Consider the following 20,446-nt stretch of genomic DNA (forward strand, 5'->3'; position numbering starts at 1 on the left):
ACCAGGAGAGTACTATATGAGGTGTGATCAAACAATATGGTGAATGTTTAAATTAAAAAAAAGATATTACAGTAAAAGACACATTGCCATTAATCCCCCTCAAAATACTCCTGCCTCGCTTTGAACACACTTATCCCTCCTTCTTGCCACTTTCTGAAGCAGTTCTGGAAGTCCTCTTTTGTGAGTATCTTTAGCTGCGCTGTCGTGGCTGCCTCCATGTCCTGAATCATTTTGACTTTGAGGAAGAACCAGAAGTCGCACCATGCCAGATCCAGTGAATAAGGTGTGTGAGGACACACCAAAATGTTTTTATTTGACAGAAATTGCCATACCAGAAGCGATGTGTGACACGGAGTGTTATAATGATGGAAGATGATATAACGTACACGTTAAAACACACCTTCTCTCAACCATAGCTCACATCTGACTGACTGCACCAAACAAGTTGAAATTTGTCACACACTGTTACTAAGGTACAACATGCCACTTCCCATATTGAAGGTCCCTGTTTTTCCGTTGGATGGCACTTTGCAACAGCATTCACCATATTTTGTGATCACAATGGAAACGCTCCATGTCACACATTGCTCCTGGTACAGCAATTTTTGTCAAATAAAAATATTATGATATGTCCTCATCCACCTTATTCACCGGATCTGGCACCATGCGACTTCTGGCTCTTCCCCAAAATCAACATGATTCAGGACATTGAGGCAGCATGACAGCACAGCTAAAGACACTCACAAAAGAAGACTTCCAGAACTGCTTCAGAAAGTGACAAGAACAATGGGATAAGTGTGCTCAAAGTGACGGGGAATATTTTGAGGGAGATCAATGGTAATGTGTCTTCTACTGTAATAAATTTTTTTATTTAAACATTCACTGTGTTTTATGATCACACCTCGTACATAAACTGTCTTAGATTAATCATCTGGGATGGAAGGGCTGTTAGGGAGCCAGCAATGACACCCACCGAACTACTTGTGTGTCCTTGGGAAGGTTCCTCTGGTGTCTAAGTCTCAGCCTTCTTATCCATAAAATGGGAATAAATATGGTGTCCAACGTATGTGTGGCTGTAAGAAACAAAGGAGGTAATATAAGTAGAGTCCTCAGTATAATACCTGGCACAGAGTGAGCATCAATAAATATTTATCATCCCTCTTCCTCCTCACCATTCCTTTATTCAAAAATCAGTTGTATGTTAGTATGCCTTTATCAAGATCCTTTTGGTTACACGTGGCAGCTTGAGGTTACACTTGGCAGCTTGGGCAGAGAGGAGGTTCCCGGCTTATAGGGCCTCAGAAGGGTTGGTTGAGCAGCCACCGTGGGAGGCAGAAATGCAGCCAGGCCTCAGGAACAGCTACCACCAGGACTCAGGTGTCCCAGACCCCTCCTCTGCCCCAGCATCCTCTGTATCAGCCATAATTTCTTTCTGTGGACTTGCTTTCTCTGAAGAATGGGAAACATGGCTGCCAACTGCGCAAGGGCTACTGACGTCACATCTTTGATCGCTAGAAATTGCTCCCCGAGTCCTAGGGCCAGGCTCAGGGTCAGTTGGGCATGGCCAGGCATCCTATAGATACAAGGCAGCCTCTACTATTGTCATGTTGAAGGGGTGGTGGGTAGACAGTGTTATAATAATCTGCTCAACATGCTTTCTTAAGACAGTCTTAGCATGACAAAGAATAACGATGGCAGCCAGTGTTTCTGCATATTCACTCTTGCAGTGTGCCAGACCCTCTCCCAAGCATTATCTGTGGACGATCTCATTTAATTCTCACACAACCATGTGAGGTAGGTGCTATTATTATTATTGCCCTCTGACAAGTGAGGAAGCTGAGGCATATGGAGGTCAAGGGAATTACCCAAGGGAAATGACGTAATTAATTGGCGATGGAGGCAGAGTGTGAACCCCTGCAAGTCCACAGACTCATGCTCAGAACCAGTATAACTCAGAAAGTACTTATTGGGCATCTTATGGGTGTCCTGTGCTAGTTTAGACAGTAGGGGCACAGGAGTGGAAAAAAGCCAGACCCAAATCTTGGGCTTGTGGAACTTGCACTGTAGTTAGGTTGACCATCCCTTCTGTTTGCCCAGGATTGTCTCCATATGCACCTCTCTCCAAAATGTCTTGGTTTAGATCATAAATAATATTGTTATCTCAATTTTAGTAGGGATGCTATGAAAAGACAGTGAACAAAATAATTAAAATATGTGGGATGTTAAGTGGTAATCGATGATACAGAAAGAAAATATATAGCCCAAAACAAACCAGCACAAGATCCTGGCTTAGTAGTGGAAGAAATGTCTTGATAATTAGTGGAGGAAAATAGTGCCAGGATTTGGAAAAATGAAGAACCTTACCTGTTTTAAATATGTATTTTAAAATATGTTGTTTACCTTTAGTTAGTTAATTTGTTTAAGTATGTGATTGGGTTTGGGGCATCCTAACACCTTACGTGCCGGCTTCATGAACTCATTGTGGGGAGGAAAATGCACCATTACATTTTTAAGTGCTGGTTACAATGAAACTTTCCATTTAGTAGACAGCTTTGGCCTACATGTGCCAGTATTAGAAGGGAAAGGCATAATTATTTTACAGGAAGTGGATAGAAACATGCACCCTGACCTAGTGTACCTTGTGTGAGCAGAAGGCACTGGAACAAGAACCAGCTGCCGGGTTAACAGATGGGACATGAAGGTCACAAGATCAATCTATTGGAAAAGAAGAAGATGCCGAATAGAACATCTTGTGCCCATTGGCCTTGAATCTGTGGTTTCCATTTCTTGACGCAGAAGAAAGAATTTCTATGGTCTCTCTTTACTGGACTCTTCCCCCATTCGTTTCTCGACTCAGGAAGAGACAGCTGTGCTTACTCTGTTATAGACTGAAGGTTTGTGTCCACCTTTTCCCCTCCCCTCCCAGTTCACATGCTGAAACTCTACTCCTCCTCCCCACCCCATGTGATGATATTAGGATGTGAGGTCTCTGGGAGCTAGTTAGGATTAGATGAGGTCATGAGGGTGGAGCTCTCATGATTGGCAGTGCTACCCTCCAAGGGTCACGAGAGAGCTTGCTTTCTCTGCCCTGCTCTCTTCCATGTGAGGACGATGGGAAGTCTAGAACCTGGAAGAGGGCCCTCACTAAAACCTGACTAAAACCCTCATCTCAGAGTTCTACAACTGTGAGAAATGTCTGTTGTTTATAAGCCACCCAGTTGATAGTATTTTGTGACAGTTGCTCAAGCTGACTAAGATACACTTCTTGTTGGGCTTTCTTCTTGTTTCACTTCCATTTCTCTGGACCAGTGGTTCTTACACTCTTGTGAATCAAAGATACATTTGAGAATCTGATGAAAGCCATGGGCCTTTCTTTGCTCCAGAAATGGTACATGTACTCACCCACAAAAATTTGCATGTAATTGTATAGATTCACAGACTCTCTGCAGCCCATCCATGGATCCTTGGGGTTCTTTGGACTGCGTTTAAGAGCTGCTACTCTAAATGTGTTGAGGGTTCTTCTCAGATATAAGTAGAAACAATACCACATTCTCCATCTTTGTAGTGCTTTGTGCTTTTCAGAGAACATGTATGTGTGCGTGGCTGGCTGGCTGGCTGGCTGGCTGGCTGGCTGGCTGGCTGGCTGGCTGCAATCTCCCAACTATCTTCTGAGGTCACACTGGCAAGTTATGTCTTTCATAAAGTTTCAAAGGCATGTCATGGGCATCATGGATTCAAATTTAGCACTTCCACCTGCTCGCTGGGTGATCTTGTGTAACCTTTCTGAGAATAAATTTCCTTTTCTTCAAAATGAGCATAAAAATGAGACATATGCATAAAGTTCTTACGAGGAATTGGTGTGATAATGCTTACTTATAATGCTCACTGCCTTGTAACAGGTGAATGTTCCATGGTGAGTGCAAAAATGGATTGCCTGTTTTAGAAATTTTTCCTGTGACTTGTCCAAAGTCACACAGCAGGTTAATACAGCAGGACTAGAATCCTATCTTGTGGTACAGCTTTCGCGATCAGGCGTTTTGTTCTAGATTGAATTCTTAGAATGTCTGAGTGGAGAGGAAGCATAATCAATACGTAGTGCAACCTATTTGGCAAGGCCAAACATTAAGTGCTTTATTCAAAGCCATCTGCCTAGACGTGATGGAGAACCCGAGACTGAGTTAGGAATTTTTACCTAATAACTGGCCATAAATTTTGCCTACTTTTTTTTCTTTTGTCTCCTCCTCAGAGGACAGACCAGAACTTTCATGTTTGTAGTTCTAGAAATAGAGTTGTCAAGGCTTTTAGGACTTAGAATCCTTTTCAAAACAACTCCATTTCCAATGGCAAATCATCCGTTAAAGAAACTGTGAAGAAATCATGACAGTAGTGATTGAGCTAATAGCTTCTCGTGGGACATGGAAATGAAAATTTCTTCTTGAGACTCCAGGCAGAACTGTACACAGAACACCTCTTCGCAGCAGAGGTTACCAGAAGATCTCAAACGACAATTTAAATATTTTTCTTTGGCTAAACAAGCAGTTCCTCCAAAGGAGACAAAGGGGAATTTAAATTATCTGGGTTAATCTTCTTATAAGGTGGGGTTTTTGAGGGGTCACTGCAGCACAGTTTCCCACGCAGACTCCTCCTTGAGTAAACAATCAGACCCCTCTTTGTCTTTTTCAGTTTTGATTTCCGGCAGACCTACCATGGGAGGCATTGCTCCTGGTCCAGGAGGGAGCCTCTGCTTTCTTTCCTTAAAATGTGATGGCTTATTTAGACGGTGACATGCGCCAGGATGACAACCCTGGAGAAATCAGAGCATAGAGTGGCCCTTTGTGCTATGGGAGGGAACCTTTTACTTCAGTAGAAAAGTCTTCTTGGTCAATCCTATTGAAGTCCCCGGTGACTGCAAATTAGAGTAACTTTGCATCTGTGTCCTGGTTTGGTGCTCAGAACCTCAAACTTCCTTCAAAGGTCTTGAGTGCTTTGAGAGGTTTCTTTCATCACACTTTGAACAGTACCATTTTACTGTCACATCAGGGAAACTGGGAAGACATCCAGGGTCCAGCCTGTGGGAAATCTCCCAAAACATAACAGTAACTTCCTTCTGAACACTAATGCCTCTTGCCACACAGGCCCTTTGAATCCTTGCAACAATTCTGTGAGGAAGGTGAGAGCAACCCCCTCTCTTGCCCCCCCCCCCCCCCCCGCATTTTATAGATGAGGAGATTTAAACTCAATGAATCTAAAGAATTTGTGAGCTGTTAAGGGAGCCACTAAGTGGCAGATGCAGAATCATAATGACCAAGATTAAGCAAACATTTATTTAAATAGCAACCTCCCAAACCTATTGAAGAGTGTTTGCCTGTGGGCTAGAAATGCATTCATTTGCAAGTGTGTGTTTTGAGATTATGAGGTGGGAGTAGGCTGCTGAGGCCTCCCTGCACAGCCGAAATATATATAGGGAATAAGCTCTCCAGTGGTTGTTTTTGGTAAATCAGAAAGCCGTCGCTGTAGCCGAGGTCATCATTTTGGCAGTTGCTATGAATAGGGGCCCTTGCTCAGCAAAGCTAGTTTCACTATAGGAGTCGCCACCGACCAAAGCAGTGGAGTAGAAATTGCAATTAAATTCGCTATCAATCACACCTCTCAGTCACACTCATGTTTCATCACGCATTTTTTATGTGTGTGTGGCCTTTTTTACATATTCTTCCTTCATCTAGTACTTTCCCCCATTGAAGGTGTGGTTTTAAGGGGACCAGGGTATCAAACTTTTTAACATCATGTGGCTGAGCAGTGTTTTCTAAATGAGGTCTCTGTCTCTTTCTCTCTCATACATACTCCTTTTTGCTTACTCTTATCGAGGAAGTGCCTGGGACAACGTTTTACCTGTCTCTGTTATATATTTTTTCCCTTCCATGTTTGAATTCCAGGTTGATGTGTCAGCAAATTGAGAAGTAACATCCAGGGCTTCCTGGTAACACATCATTTTTACACCATGGCGTAGAGTGACTTTTCCATGGCTAGGTTACTGAAAGGATGGATATGTACTAAATGACAAAGAATCAGGATGACTGAGGGATTGTTCCTGAATCATGCCCCCCCCCCGTCCCCACCCCCGTCTGAATTATATAAGGACTTCAGGTGAAAACAGGTTGCCTGCCTGCCCCTTTCACTCCTCTTTGTAGTGTCTGGGTTAGTGCCAGGTTGGAAGGTTAATCTTAAACTTTTCATCACTTTCTTTCATTTTGTTTTTTTATCCTCTACCCTCTTGGGTTCAATGAATTTAACTCACAAAAGCCAGATGATCAGGAGAAAAATAAAAGCATGCAATTTTATGAGTATTTTACCTGCACGTGAGTTCAGAGAAAATAAGTGAAATTCGAAGAAGTGGTTATAGTCTGGGGCTTTTATTTTAACAAAAGAAAGGGGGTTTGGGCTTCAAGGGATGACAAATTATGGGAAAGTGACTAGGAAACTTATGAGGAAACTGAAGGAAGGGTCATTTTAGTTAGGGCTCTTTACAGTGCCAGCTCTCCATGTCAGGTGATAGCAGTTGCTCTCCTCTTCCTGGTACCAGAGAGGACAGGACACTGTCACAAAGAGAAACGTATCCCCTGCTTGTAGGCAGGAAAAGGGAAGAAAGAGAACTCACTCTGTTGATTCTCGATTGCCTTCAGCTCAACATAATCCTATGACAAAGTGGCATATTTAGGAGTGGTATATTCTTATCCCTCCGTGTCCATCTTTTCATTTCTTACATCATAGAGAAAAGTGGTGTAGCGCGGATCCTCTTCTCCCCATCTCAATGATTTAGGGTTCTTCCGACCAATATCCTGAAATCCCTTTCTTGTGAGCCCGTGTTAGTTACTTGATCATTGAAAACAGGAGTTCTTCACGGTGATTGTCATTGCCAAATACGATATATCGTTTTTTAAGACTCTCCCATCACTTCTTATCAGTTTTTTAAAAAATGTATTGAATCTACAGTGTAAGCGATTCTGACATGTTTTTGTGGCATTATAAGGGAATTGAATGAAACAGTGATAGAAGCAAGAGCTCGAGTTCAGGATACAGTAGGACTTGAAGAAAGATGGGAGAACAGCTCCCTTTTCCCATGTGAGAAATCTGCCTCAGCGAGGATTTCTACAAAAAAGGGGTGCACTGGGGCGAGATACACACTGGTCTCTCAACTCCCAGATCTCTGCCTTCACAGCTATCAGGGTTTGTAGAGAGAATTTCCATGCACCTTACCTTTCCCACAGCAGGGGCTGGCCTTGGCAAAATGCTTCTGCAGACATCAGTTATAACCGGGGATTGAGTTGTTCCCGGACAAAGGAAGGAGTGTCGGCATGGAGAGCTGTAATACACGTTCAGCTGTGGGTCTCCCAGCTGTATTTTTATCAAATCTCTTTTCACTCCCTTCCCCATCCTAATTTTAATAGATACACTTCTTGCCAAAAAGAGTGACTTAAATATATGGATTCTAAAATATATTCCACTATATTCAGCATTCCTCTATGATCAGAGCTAAAATGTCAACCTTTAATATCGGCCCTGGCTAGATCTGAATATTTAAAAGAGGCTTCTTTTTAAGCCTTTTCATGTTTTCCTATTTATGCTCCTCCGTGCCCTAGAGCTTTAGAGGCAATAATCTCTAGGTTTTGTTTTTGTTGCCTGTGAATCTTTCCCAGCCTTGGATGGTCCGCCACCTTTCCCCTGACATTTCCTTTATGTAAGTGCTGCTGTTCTAAACTGATGGTCGCGGAGTCCTCCATAACACAGAGACAAAACACTCTGCATAGTTGATAAATTATAAGCAGGCCCCGCATGTTAGCTTGATGGATTGTTATAGTGAATACGTGAGTCATGGGTGTTATTTTTGGTCAAAAGAATTGTGTGAACTTTCCTCCTCTATTCTGAGTCCTTTGAAATGTACTACTTTCCTTTTCCTTTTTTTTTTTTTTTCTTCTTTAAAGTATATGTCAAAGAATTAGGTACCATATCAGAATAGTCATTTTCTAGTTTTCAAAGTTATTGTTGTGGAGTTGAGGAGGTGGAAGGACTGAGGAGAAAAGAATTGTGTGTTGACAAGTAATCCAGCCTGTGAAATGTAAAAGAAAATTGCAAGTCACCTGCTTTGAAGCTGGGGCACCTCCCCACCCCCAGCCTAGCCTGGGGGTCAGTTTTAAAGCTGGTGTTGATTTACTGAGAACTCACTTGGAGGAGATGCGATGCTGATTGACTATCATTTCGCAACTACTGTAGACACGCCTGACTTTATTTTGCTAGATTTCTTTTCAGCCAAGCTGCAGAGCAAATCATGTCTGACAAGCACATCAGTGGGTCTCCGAATCGTGGTTTCTAAAAGCAGCCCTGTCCTCTGCTTCATGCGTGTATCACTGGAAACTGAGGTATATACCAGGTGCCTGCCCTGCTCTAATGTCTAAATACCAGGGAGTGTCACTGAGCTCAGTGCTGTTCAAAGAGAGGCCCAAGGACCAGTGCCAGGCTGCAAGCTGCTCTTTCTGCACAAGCTAAGTGCGGACATTGAGAGTAAGTGTTCAGAAACTTTGATAGCAATCACACAGCATAATGTTATGTCTGTTGAATCTAACAAACACTTGGGGTCTTGATGTCTTCTTCGGTTCATTTTCCTAGTAATTGATTTTTATTATATTTTGTAAAAGTACTGGTCTGTTACAGGTAGAGGTAGAGAACCAGTCTTTCACCACTGATAGAAGGAGTTGTAACGTTTTAGTTACTGCAGTTCCGTTGGTGAGCCAAGGTCAGGGTCTTCCCACCCACTTGAGGGGCCTGAGCCATTATTAATTCCAAAAGGGAAGGTTCGGGACATTGCAGATTTTTCTTTTTTTGTTTTTGTCTTTTATTAAGTTTTCACTGTTACTCTTGCATGCATTTCTTTCTGAGCATCTCTTCCGCCATTTAAGAAAGGCAGGTTCCTGTGAAGGTGAATTTTGCTGTGTCTCTTGCAGATGGGGTGCTGAGATGCCTGACTGTGTTCAGGCAGCCGCTGGCTCCAGGAGGCGGCCTTCAGCCAGACCAGCCAGCCCTACTGGGGCGGCTCCTCCCTCCCTCCTCTGGGCCAGTCCCTTGGCCTGGGGGCCTGTCCCTCCACTGTTGGGAAGGGATTATGCATTCCGAGTTAAAACCTCGGAAATGTTCTGGAGTTCTGTGGAGGAAAAGCAGAGGTTGCCCACTTGTGATGGTTTCTGTTAAGGAGGGAGAGCCACGGGATGGAGGGGAGGAACCAGGCAAAGAAAATCAAGACTTGAGTTACCTCTCCGCTCTACTGCAGTATCTGGGATCGGTCTGCCCCTCCTCTCCACAGTGGCAGTCTTGCAATGCCATGCGGGAGAAGAAGAGAAGGAGGCCAGGTGCCTTTCCCACCACCTAGAACTTGCCCCCAGGGTAGCCACAAGGCTCGTGCTCACTGTCTCTTCTTTTCCAAGTCTTGGTTTAGATGTGGTCTTCCGTGAGCCATCTGGGGCCCTTTCCCCTAGCACACTGTTTCCTTTGCTTGCTTTGTTTTTCTCCATAGCACAGATCATCCAACTACAGGGTTAGGGTTTATTTATTGCACTAGAATTGGAATAATGCAATGTCATCTATTAAAATGTAAAGCTTACAAGGGCAAGGGATTTGGCCTGCATTGCTCATTGCTGCATCTCCAGAGTGTAAAACAGTGCCTGGCACATGCTAGGTGCTCAATTAATATTTGTTGTATAAATGAATGGATGAATAAAGAACAATGAAGATGCAGGATCACAAAGGAGCCAACTGTGTCCAAGGAGGCTTTTGGCCACACGCACCCAATGGTCCACTGTGGCTGAATTGGGGCAAGTGGAAGGGCACCATCAAGGTGGGGTAACCACCCGGTAACCAGCACCTAGTGTAGGTAAAGTACTGTTGTAGCTGTCCTGTGTTCATTATTCAGTTGTGGTAGCCAATCCTCCCAGGAAGTATGTATGCTTACTCCATTTTACAGGTGGGGAAAGTCAAGAGGTTAAGAAACTCACCCAGAGTCACCCAGGCTAGGAAGGGGCAGAATCTCGGATCTAACTTAGCCTATATGATTCCACGGAGAGAAATTTCCAAAAATAGTCCATTGGCAACAGAGTCTCCTGTTTCTTTGCTTTCCTACCTATAAATGGGGGTTAATTTTCCTTATCCTTCACCGCATTTTTATCTGCTGAGAAAGAAAATCTGGGAAAATTGGAATACAACTATTACAAGATATGAGCTTTGCAGATATGGGGTTGAAAAATTAGGTAGCGTTATTGAGGTAATATTCACAAATAAGTGAGTAGAAATCAGGGCTGGGTTCAATCCAGCCATTGGAGATGAGCGGGGTTTTTTGTTGTTGTTTTGTTTTGTTTTTTAATGCAGGACTCCAGGCACTGGTTTCAGTGTTGTTAATTATTATTATTATTCCAGATCCCTCCCTAGGCTGAGACCATAATCTGCAGGCTCAGCATAGTATCTCTTATTTAATATATATATTCATAGAGTATCTATGAGGTGCTTCAGGTAGATCAAGTAGAGAACACAAACTTCCTTGCCCTTCATGGAACTTCTATTTAGTAGGGAGAGGGAGACAGGAAATAAATAGTAAGCAATAAACCACAAAGTAGACTACATAGTATATTAAAAGATAAGTGCTATGGAAAAAAAAATAGTGTAGGGGAAGAGGTTTGGGAATTCAGGGTAGAGGTGGGCAGGTTGCAGGGGGTCCAGGTAGGCGCCCTTGAGACCATGAACTTTTAACAAAGACCTGGAAAAGGTGAGGGTGTGAGCCAAGGGGTGTTCTGGGGGGAGAGCATTCCAGTGAGAGAGAACAGTGCAACAGCGCTGAGCTGGGATCATGCCTGGTATGTATGGGGAATAGCAGGGAGCTTGGGGGGAGGCTGAATTGGGGGAGAATACTTTGAGGGTAGACACACTGGAAGCCCCGATAGATGGGATATAAGTGAGGACACAGTGAAGTGTCAAGGGTGAGCACAGGTTTAATCTTTATATTCTTTCACCTTTTTTCTCTTTTTAGTGCCTAACATAATACAGTATTCCTCAAAGTATTGAAGTCTTTGGAGATTTACCCACTATGGTTGTACTAGTGTCTCAATGTCTTTGGATCTGGGTTTCTTCAGCCATAACGTGAAGGGAGGCTACAAGATAATCTTTGAAATCCCCCTGTGTTGATTTCAGAATGGTTCCTTTCCAGGAGTCTATTCTGATTGCTTGCTTCCCTCCCTCCTCCTCTCATTCATTTATTCATCACAAGCTTTTAAATTATTTGCTGGAACACAAGTACTTTCTGGAGCAACCTGAGGAATCACAGAGAACAGAATCACTGCTTTTCATACTTTGTGGTCTTCTTGCTAAGGTTAGATAAGAATATGATAAGCAAGGTGAAAATTAGAGCAAATTACAGCTAGCAAAATACAAATAGTACCACAGAACAAGAAGCCATGGGAGGTTAAAGGAATGGTAAGTTACAGGTTTGAGCAGATGGAAACATGTACGTAGTTGGGGAGAGTCAGCAATTCCGGGTTTGGGAAACCCGGAGAAAGGGTAGGAGCATGATCCAAGGTGCCCACGTGCTCTGGGAAAAGGGCAGTGATGGTGTGAGATGAAGTGGGCTTCAGAGGGGAGGCTGGCTAATGGACAACCACCCACACAGGTCAGAGGCATCTGGGTCTGAGTAGGAGGCAAATCTTAAGAAAGGGACGACGTTATGAAGATGGGACTGGCGAAGATCATCCCGGCTGTTTGGCATTATGGGAACTAAAACAGGGGAATCAGTAGGTTGGAAAACCAGCCCAGGAGACAGTGGCATTCCTCTGGATCCTGACTTCTGAAATTTTGGCACATTACTCGTCTCTTCTCTGGCTGCGTCCTTTTGTGATGAAATTCTGGGCTAGGAGGTAGCAAAGAAAAGTTCATTGAACAAGATCCATTTGAAGTTAAAAAACTAAACAAGGAAATGAAACTTTTCCTATGCTGGTGGCCCAAATTTTAGAATTGAAATCTATGTCCACTTGCAAGATTTTTAGTAGAGTTCTTAAATTCCAGATTCCTCCTGAGGCTGGGACCATAACCTCCAGGCTCAGCATATTATCTCTCATTTAAAAAGTATTTATGGACTATCTACTAGATGCTCGAGGTAGATCAAGTAGAGAAAACAAAGTTCCTTGCCCATCTTTTTTTTTTTTTTTAAGTAGATTATGACTGACTCCTCCATTACTTGTCTATGGGCCATTTTGGAAACAAAGAATATCCCCAAATTGTGGTTCATGGCCAACTTCCTTTCTCTCCATGAGGTTGTAGTGGCGTGATTTGCATGTTTGCTGCATTCACGTATGTGTTTACTCTAATGTGCTTGTGTGGTTCAGCTGGTCTTGGACGCCAGCCTCTATAAACCTAATAAAGCCTCACACTTGTCCACTGCTCCATTTCTGATTGTACTTCATCATGTGTTGATATTTCCAGGCTAATCTTGCCCAACTATTGCGAGATTCTCAAGACCGAAATAAACACCTGGGAGAAGAAATTAAAGAACTTCAGCAAAGGCTTGGAGAAGTCCAGGGTGACAATAAGGTACCGTGAATATTTAAAGGGAAAAAGCTCTGTTGAGTAATTGTGCACTAGAGGTATATGGAGAGCATATCAGAAAAAATGTAATGCAGTATTTGCTGAAAAATTTGTTATACATTTTTACATTTGCAATGAAAATTCACAGTTGAGCATTTCTTATCTTTATGACATTACGTGTGTGTGTGTGTGTTTCTGGGTTGCTCTAAAATATTGTCGCAGCCCATTTTAAAAGTTTCATTATGTTCAGCTTGGTGGCAAATAACATTGTGGTTGAGGGCAAAATAAAACCCAAATGCTATACTTTCCCCCTTCTATACAAATAATGGATCTGTGGCTCAGATGATTTGGAATTATTCACATTCGGTTTTGAATTTTAAGCAGTCATCCTACTAATTATGTTCACATAACCAATTTATTTTATTGCTAAATTTGGCAATTTGTATGGAACATTGCTCAAAATCCACTGCTTGGTATTAATCAAACTCCCCTGTTGGCAACGTTAATTATAAAATATGAACTCATAAACTCCAAACTAAATGTGTGTACTCTCTCTCCCAGCTGAAGCTATGAACAAAAGTACAATTGAGAAAAGGAAGAAAAACTACCAAAGTTTAATTCTGTCTCCACAAATAATTTCCCACTTTGCCAAGACAGATTCGTTTTCAACTCCTTGCCAGAGGCAGCTTTCTCAACAGAGACGGCCCTTGGAGTTTAACTCAAGAAGACTACACGGAGGGGAAGAGGTGCTTTCTTAGGAAATGTCTTTTACACATGATTAAGTTCTTGGCAAATCGTGGTGATGTTCATAGTTTCCGAGAGTTATTGGTTGTTGGAAGGTGCCATTTTGAAAAATGTTCATGCTTTAAAAAAAAAAAAAAAAGCATTGGAAGTGATTGGTTACTCAAGAACTCTTCCATAACAAAAGATCAGAGAGGATTTTCTGTGCACTGCTGGCTTGAGCCAGTCCGTCTGTGGGAAGTCTTCCTCACACAGCCTCTTCTCCACTTAATCGGCCTTTGAAAATTTTTTTAAACCTGTTGGATTTAATATATATTTGAAAAATTAGGCTCTACTATTTCCGGTCATGAAATAAGAGGTCTGATTCACACAGGACAAGCTAATCAGGCGGCTGGTGTGGTTTTATGCAGCATTTAAAGGATTTAAGCTCTGTAACCTAGGTATTTGGTCAATAATTAAAGGCCACACCTCCTTAGTCACTTCCTCAAGTGATAACAGCAAGGCAAGGATTTCTAGAAAATACAGTGAAGTGTGTGTAGTAGTTTCTATTAAATCCATAAAAATACGGCAGGAATTTTGGAGACATTATAAACTCACAAATACTGAAACATTTTGAATGTGATTTTTGAATTCATGGTTCTTCTTGACTGATTTTTTTGTCTTCTGTTCTTTTCTTTTTCTTTCTAAGCTGCCCCTCACCTCCAACTTTCTAAATCCACCTCTGCCTCATGTTTTGGTCACTTCTAATTGTATCACCTTTTGGGCATGAGATATTTGAGAAATTAACATTTGCAACTGATATTTCAAGGAAAGAAAGGAAGGGTGTGTGTGTGCATGTGAGAATGTATGTTTATGTGTGTGTGTCTGGGTGTTTATGCATGTGTGTGTGCGTGTGTGTGTATGTAACACTAACCCCCTGGCCAGGGCTTCTGTTGCATTGGCACAGTCTGAATTTCATGATTTGCTTATGCTCTGGGTCTTTATTCCAGGAGCTAGACACATTTATCAAACTTTGTTTTCTCACCCAAGGTTTAGAATTTAGTGACTCATATTCACGGTCTGTGAAGTAATTCGCCTGCCAAAAGGTGCAGGGAAGGTGTAATCACATTCAGCAGACCCCATATCTCAGTGTCCAGCCTCTCCCCCTCAGAAAAGGCCAACTGCAGTGAGCCCCAGAGATTTCATTTATTCTCATTTGCATCTCGAGTTCTAGGGTTGGTTTATTTTCAGCCCTCCCATGAGTCACGGTCATCCTCCCACCTCCCCCCACCCCCAATCAATGTTAAGGCCAGATTAGTCATTTGATAATGACACCAGACATCTTGAGAAACTCAGAGGCCTTCATTCAAAGGTGCTGTGACCATGTGGTGGAGAATGGTTTAACCCTTCATTCCTCATTTTTTTATTCATCGTGTCGCTCTGCTCCAGCCTTTCTATGGTCCTCTGAATCCAGTCCCACCTTCTCGCCATGGTGGGCTAGGCCTTCCATTATTTGGCCCCATCTCTAAACACTAGTGCCCTCATCCTTCAGCCCTGTAGCACTAATTTCAGCCCCTCTGTTGAGCTCTACTGTTTTATGCCTCAGGGCCTTTGCACCTGCTGTTGGCTCTGTCGGCAACACTCTTCCCCTTTGCTTGCCCTGCAAACTCCTGCTCATCTTTCAGGGCACAGGTCCAATGTAGCCTTCTCTAGCTCTTAGGGGCAGGTTCTGTGCATGCCCACAGTACCCTGCGCTCTTTCCTCTGCTTACATGTGGGTGGCCCTCTACCCCTGAGATAGTCTCTTTACAGGCCGGATTCCTGACTGGTATACTACCGTATCCCTAGGAATTAGCATTCTTAGTTACTGACATGTAGACATTGTTTGATAAATCTATATTGAAAGAATGGAATGGAATAAATGACTGAGTGAATGAATGAATAAAATGCATAAATAAAGGGAATACAAATAAAACCGAAAGGATTCAAAAACAGAAAAAGGATACAAGAAAATAAGTGAACTGACTGCCACGCTGGTTATCATAAGTCACTCTCTTTGTGGCATGAGGAGTAGTTTAGAAATTTGGAGAAAGGTGCTAGCAAAGCGAACAGTTTCCATTAAAGAAAAAAATCAAACCAAAACCAAGCTCAAGGTGTGAGACCTTGGGAAGGCCTCATGGAGAGAGAGAAGAGGGTCCAGTGCTGAGCCTTGGTGGACACGAGGTAAGGTCCACCATTGGCTAGGTGAAGCCTGTTTAATTCAGGAATACTAAACGATCGCTGTTGTCAGTCGGACTCCTAACTTCTCCCTTTTCAAACGGGGGCTGATGGCATCATTTTATGAGCAACCGTTGAAGTGGAAGATTTTTATCTCCGTGTTGCCATTTTAACTGATGACCCTTATCCACATTTGGGAAGCCCAGCTTCTAGATGTTAAGTACATTTAAGAAACAAGGTGATAGGAAATTACTTGCCTTGGATATTTTAAGGTAGACTAATTTTTCCATTTGTTCAGCTAGAGCCTTGTAACCCTACATGCCATAAAGCATTTTCAAACAGCCTCTTGAAAGATTTGTTGCCACCCTTGCTTATATACAGCTTAGCACTCACATGGGGTAGGGGGTTGGTTTGTGAGACATCATGGGGGTACTGTGATCAGATACCACCTGCCATCTCTCTGAACAGTGCCCAAGAATTTCTCGGGGCTCCTGGATGGAAAACCCCCCAATCCAAACCAGAGGAGAGGTGTAAAAAAGAAAAACCTACTAGACACCCTCCCCTGCCTTGATAATTATAGTTCTAAAAGGTTAACAGGAAAGAGAAGGCCTGTAGAAATAGAAGGACACATACCTCCACAAATCACCCTGGGAAAGCTTCTGCCTGGTGCTGAATTGTCCAGGTCTCTCAGTGTGTCCGTCCATGAGGAGTAAGCACCAATTAAGTACGTGGAAAGCCCCAAACAGTGCTGGGCCTCAGTCGGAAAAGCAGCCCATTGAGAGAATGGGAGCTCCCCATCCGGCCCCAGAGGTCTGCCTGCTTCCTCTTCTGGACATTAAGAAAAGAGTGGATGCAGGGAAGGGGGACCAGGAGGAAGAAGGAGGCCTCTGAGAATTTAAGAATTACGAAGAGTCAGTCGACAAAACTAGCAGAGCACGTGGGAATCACAAATATCCGGACGTAAGCTGGTGGACCAGCGAGGTCTCCGAAAGAGGAAGCCTTCAGTAGTTGGTAGTGCTTTGCTAATTTCCATGAGGTAAACACTGATGCCACTACCAAAGTGAAGGCAGTGGATTTGGAGTTGGAAAGACTGGCACTCCAGGACAAGCCAGCTCCAGTCTGCCACTGCCGGGTGGTGTAGTGGAGTAGGTCCTCAAATAACATCATTTTGTTCAATATAATCTCGTTATAACCTGTTGATGAGAAAAAACAAATAGATTCCCAGCTGGGGCCACTGTCTATGTGGAGTGTGCACATTCTCCATGTCTGCCTGGGTTTTCGCTGGGTCCTCCTGTTTCCCCCCACATCCCACACATGTGGACATGAGGTGAACTGGAGTATCTGCATTGTCCCAATCTGAGTGGCTGGGGGGGGAGGGGAGAGGAGTGGCCCTGCCATGGAAGGGCGTCCTGTCCGGGGTTGGGTCCCACCTGGTACCCTGAGCTGCCAGGATAAACTACAGCCACTGCAACCCTGCCCTGGAATAAGCAGGTTGGAAAATAATTATCTTACTTGTTTTTAATAATCTTTCTTAATTGGATGTATACTCACATTTATTTCAGTACTTAATATTATAAGGCTTTGGGTCTTTATTTAGAAGTTTGGTGATGTTTTTGTGACCAGACATAGGCCATGGCAACTTACCTATTGTTTATATCAATTAGCCTCTGGTAAAATTGGTTTCGTTACAGTTGTTTCACTTAAAGTCACAGTTTCCAAGAACCTATTGACAACGTGAAGTGAGGATTTATTATATAGTCCAATAGGTCCATCTTTGGAAATTTTTAGACCCAGGTTTATATTCCAGCTCTGCCAGTTACTGTCTTCATGGCCTTGGGAAAATCAATTTTCTCTTCAGGTCTCAGTTTCCTCATCTATAAAATGGGAATAATAATACCTCTGACAGAATTGTTGTCAGGTTACATCATTTATTCATCAACACATAATTGGGGACTTACTATGTGTTGATTAATATTCTAAGAGCTGAGGATACATCAAGGAATAAAAAAGACAAGGCACCCATTCTCACAGAGCTTATATTGTAGTTGGGGAAACAGGCAGTAAGAAAATAAAATAGATAAGTAAGATCATAAGACAGTGGTTAGTGCTGGGAAAAAAAGAAAGAAGGACAATGAGATTTAATAACTCTGTGTGTGTGTGTGTGTGTGTGTGTGTGTGTGTACACAATAGTAAGTGTTTGTAAAGAGTGGAGCACAGTGTCTGTCACCCAGTAAACACTCAGTGAAAGGTAAATGTTGCTGGTATCTTCAGCACGACAGGGGCCCAGATGGGCTTAGAATTCTCTTGTACAAGAATTCCACCAGAAATCTTTCAAGGTCTGCCTTCCTGTTGATCGGCTATTTCCAGTGAAGTGGGTATGTGCCTCCTGATAGAGACAGACATTGCGGGGAGAAGCTTGGCATCTGGCAGGTAGATCCCCAAAACTCAGCCCTCCTTATCACTACTCCAGACTTTGCCAACACCAAGCTTTTGTGCAGGGTTCCTGGAAGCTTCCTTGCATTTTGTGTGTCCCTTGTGGAACAAGCACCTAATAGACACACCCGGAGTGGCAACTCATGTTCCTGTTGAGAGTGCCAGCCGTTGGTTTTCTTGTCCATTTGCTTCTGTTTTTCTTTATTTACAGATTATGGCACTCCAGTGCAGAAGAACAATAATGCAGTGTGAGCTATTGAAAAGCAAGGAGGGTTAGACGGACAACTGCTCCTACCAGAGTCATGCATTTGAATTTCCTGGGCCTCTATTGGCCAATTTAAATATTGCTGCTTTTGTGATATCACATAAACACGGGGTTTTGCCCTTAATAATGAGTTTTATGTTACACCAGCTGACGGTCTCTCAGTACCTCTGTTTTATCTGGCTTTCAAAAGATAAAACCATAAAATGATAGAGTCCTTCTGTGAGCATACCTCTATTTGGATGGATTCAGCGAGCAAACCAATTAAGTCAAAGCCATGAGCCAATAAATACAGACCACTGAGCATGCAGGTGACTAATTAAAATATACTTTGGTTAAACAAAAAAAAGAGTGCTCAGCTGTGGATGTCTGTAATGGTCCAGGATGAGGAATCAGAGAGCTCTTTGTAAATGGTTTCTCTTTATGCTTCAGAGAAGCCCAGAGATGTCCTAGCCTGTAGGAACCCAAATAAAGAGGGCACTCTAATGAAAAGCTCTCACCTTGGGGCATCATAGAAATTAATTACAAAGAATTGAAATGAGTGATAAGGGCCCTTCACTCGCTCCAGGTCCATTACATCTTCCTCTAACTGGGATCTTGATTGTGAACTACAGCTAACACTCAGCTAGTTCAGCGAGCAGCCGGACTACTGCAGCATTTCCTAAGGTTGTATTGGCCAATAAATTAGACATATTTGTTCTCAGACACCCTATTTGAGCCTGTCCTGGCTTATGTGAGCTTATGGCCTGGGTGGCCCATGCGACCAAAGCAGCATGTTTTTGGAGTTCACCCCCATAGACCATGTGTCGTGTGGGAGACCCTGCTCGCTGCGCCATTTGTCGTGCGGGGTGGCCTGCAGGGAGTTACACGGGGTCTCTGCTCCTGCTCCCCACATAAGAATGCAGGATATGGTGAGGCCAAAAGGGAACACCCACGGAGCCATAGATATTCTCGCTGGCGGCTGTGTTGGAGAAACAGGAAACAGGAGCCACACGATTCTCAACCCTCACTGCGCCACTTGCAGGCTCAGCCACCATCTTCTTGCTAGCCCCCATTTTTCTGCTAGTGTAGCCACAGCAGTTATATTAGTGGCCAATGGCTCATTGGTTACAGCTGACGGCCAACTAGCCACAGCTGATGGCCATCCAATCACTGTTGATGGCCATTTACTACCTGAGCCAGCAGCTTTCTATGTGAGGCCGAGAGCCTGGAAACTGCTTTCTGGGGCTCTGTCCCCACACCATGCATTGTAATTATACTTCTTAGTAGAGAACCAGTCCTGAAAGGTAGCTCTGCCCAAGACTTATTGTGTGGTACACTATGTCCAAATTGCACAAAAATAAAAAAGAAATTGAAGCAGCTTTAAAACTGCTTGGTGGGACGCTATAAAGATTGTGGCTCTGGGAGCAATGTATGCTGAATTGTCTGAAGGTCATTCAGGGGCATCCTGACTGTGTGAGCTTGTGTCAGTTCTTGACTTCTCTGTGTCTCAGTTGTTCTCATGTGCACAGTGGAGGTTAGTAGTACTTGTCTTAGGGAAGGGGTTCAGTTCATCTCACCATATCTTTATTGAGAGCCCAACTACATGGTCTGGGGATAAGACAGTCATCAATGAGTCCCTGCTTTCATGGAGCTTCCATTCTGGTGGGGACAGTTGGACAGGAAGCAAATAAACAAATAGGTATAGCCTATCTCACAGATTCTGAGAGGTGCAGATTTCCACATTTGAACACCTCTGACATATCAGTGGTATCATGTAGTTGTGATTGGCACTTTTTATTCTTTCCAGAGGTGCATAATGGTGGGTCTTAAAGTTGGTGGAGACTTATGTTTGATGAAGTACAGTAGTCCCCCCTTATCCACTGTTTTGCTTTCAGCAGTTTCAGTTAGTTACCTGTGGTCAACCATGGTCCAAAAATATTAAATGGAACATTCCAGAAATAAACAATTTGTACATTTTAAATCGTCTGCCATTCTGAGCAGTGCGGTGAAATCTTGAGCCATCCCGCTGCGTCCTGCCAGGGACTGAATCATTTCTTTGTCCAGCGTCTCCACGCTGTACACTCTCCCCACCCATCAGGCACTTAGTACCCATCTCGGTTCTCAGGTCAACTGTCACTGTCTCACAGTGCTTGCATTCAAGTCACTCTTATTTTACTTAATAATGGCCCCGAAGTGCAAGAGCACTGATGCTGGCAATTTG

The 20,446-nt window shown here is 43.3% G+C and overlaps 1 protein-coding gene across 3 annotated transcripts in view; it reads left to right on the forward strand.

Moving 5' to 3' along the window:
- The window catches only part of CCDC149 (coiled-coil domain containing 149), a 98,625-nt gene that overhangs the window by 34,666 nt on the left and 43,513 nt on the right, over window positions 1–20,446 (forward strand). For all 3 annotated transcript variants that reach the window (XM_074321903.2, XM_074321912.2, XM_074321918.2), the window contains exon 4: window positions 12,511–12,618. In XM_074321903.2, coding sequence (XP_074178004.2) covers window positions 12,511–12,618 — 108 coding nt within the window. The remainder of the gene's footprint in view (window positions 1–12,510; window positions 12,619–20,446) is intronic.

Source organism: Rhinolophus sinicus, chromosome 1 (assembly GCF_057876585.1).
Source record: "Rhinolophus sinicus isolate RSI-liver-muscle chromosome 1, RSI-T2T, whole genome shotgun sequence".
Lineage (NCBI taxonomy): Eukaryota > Metazoa > Chordata > Mammalia > Chiroptera > Rhinolophidae > Rhinolophus > Rhinolophus sinicus.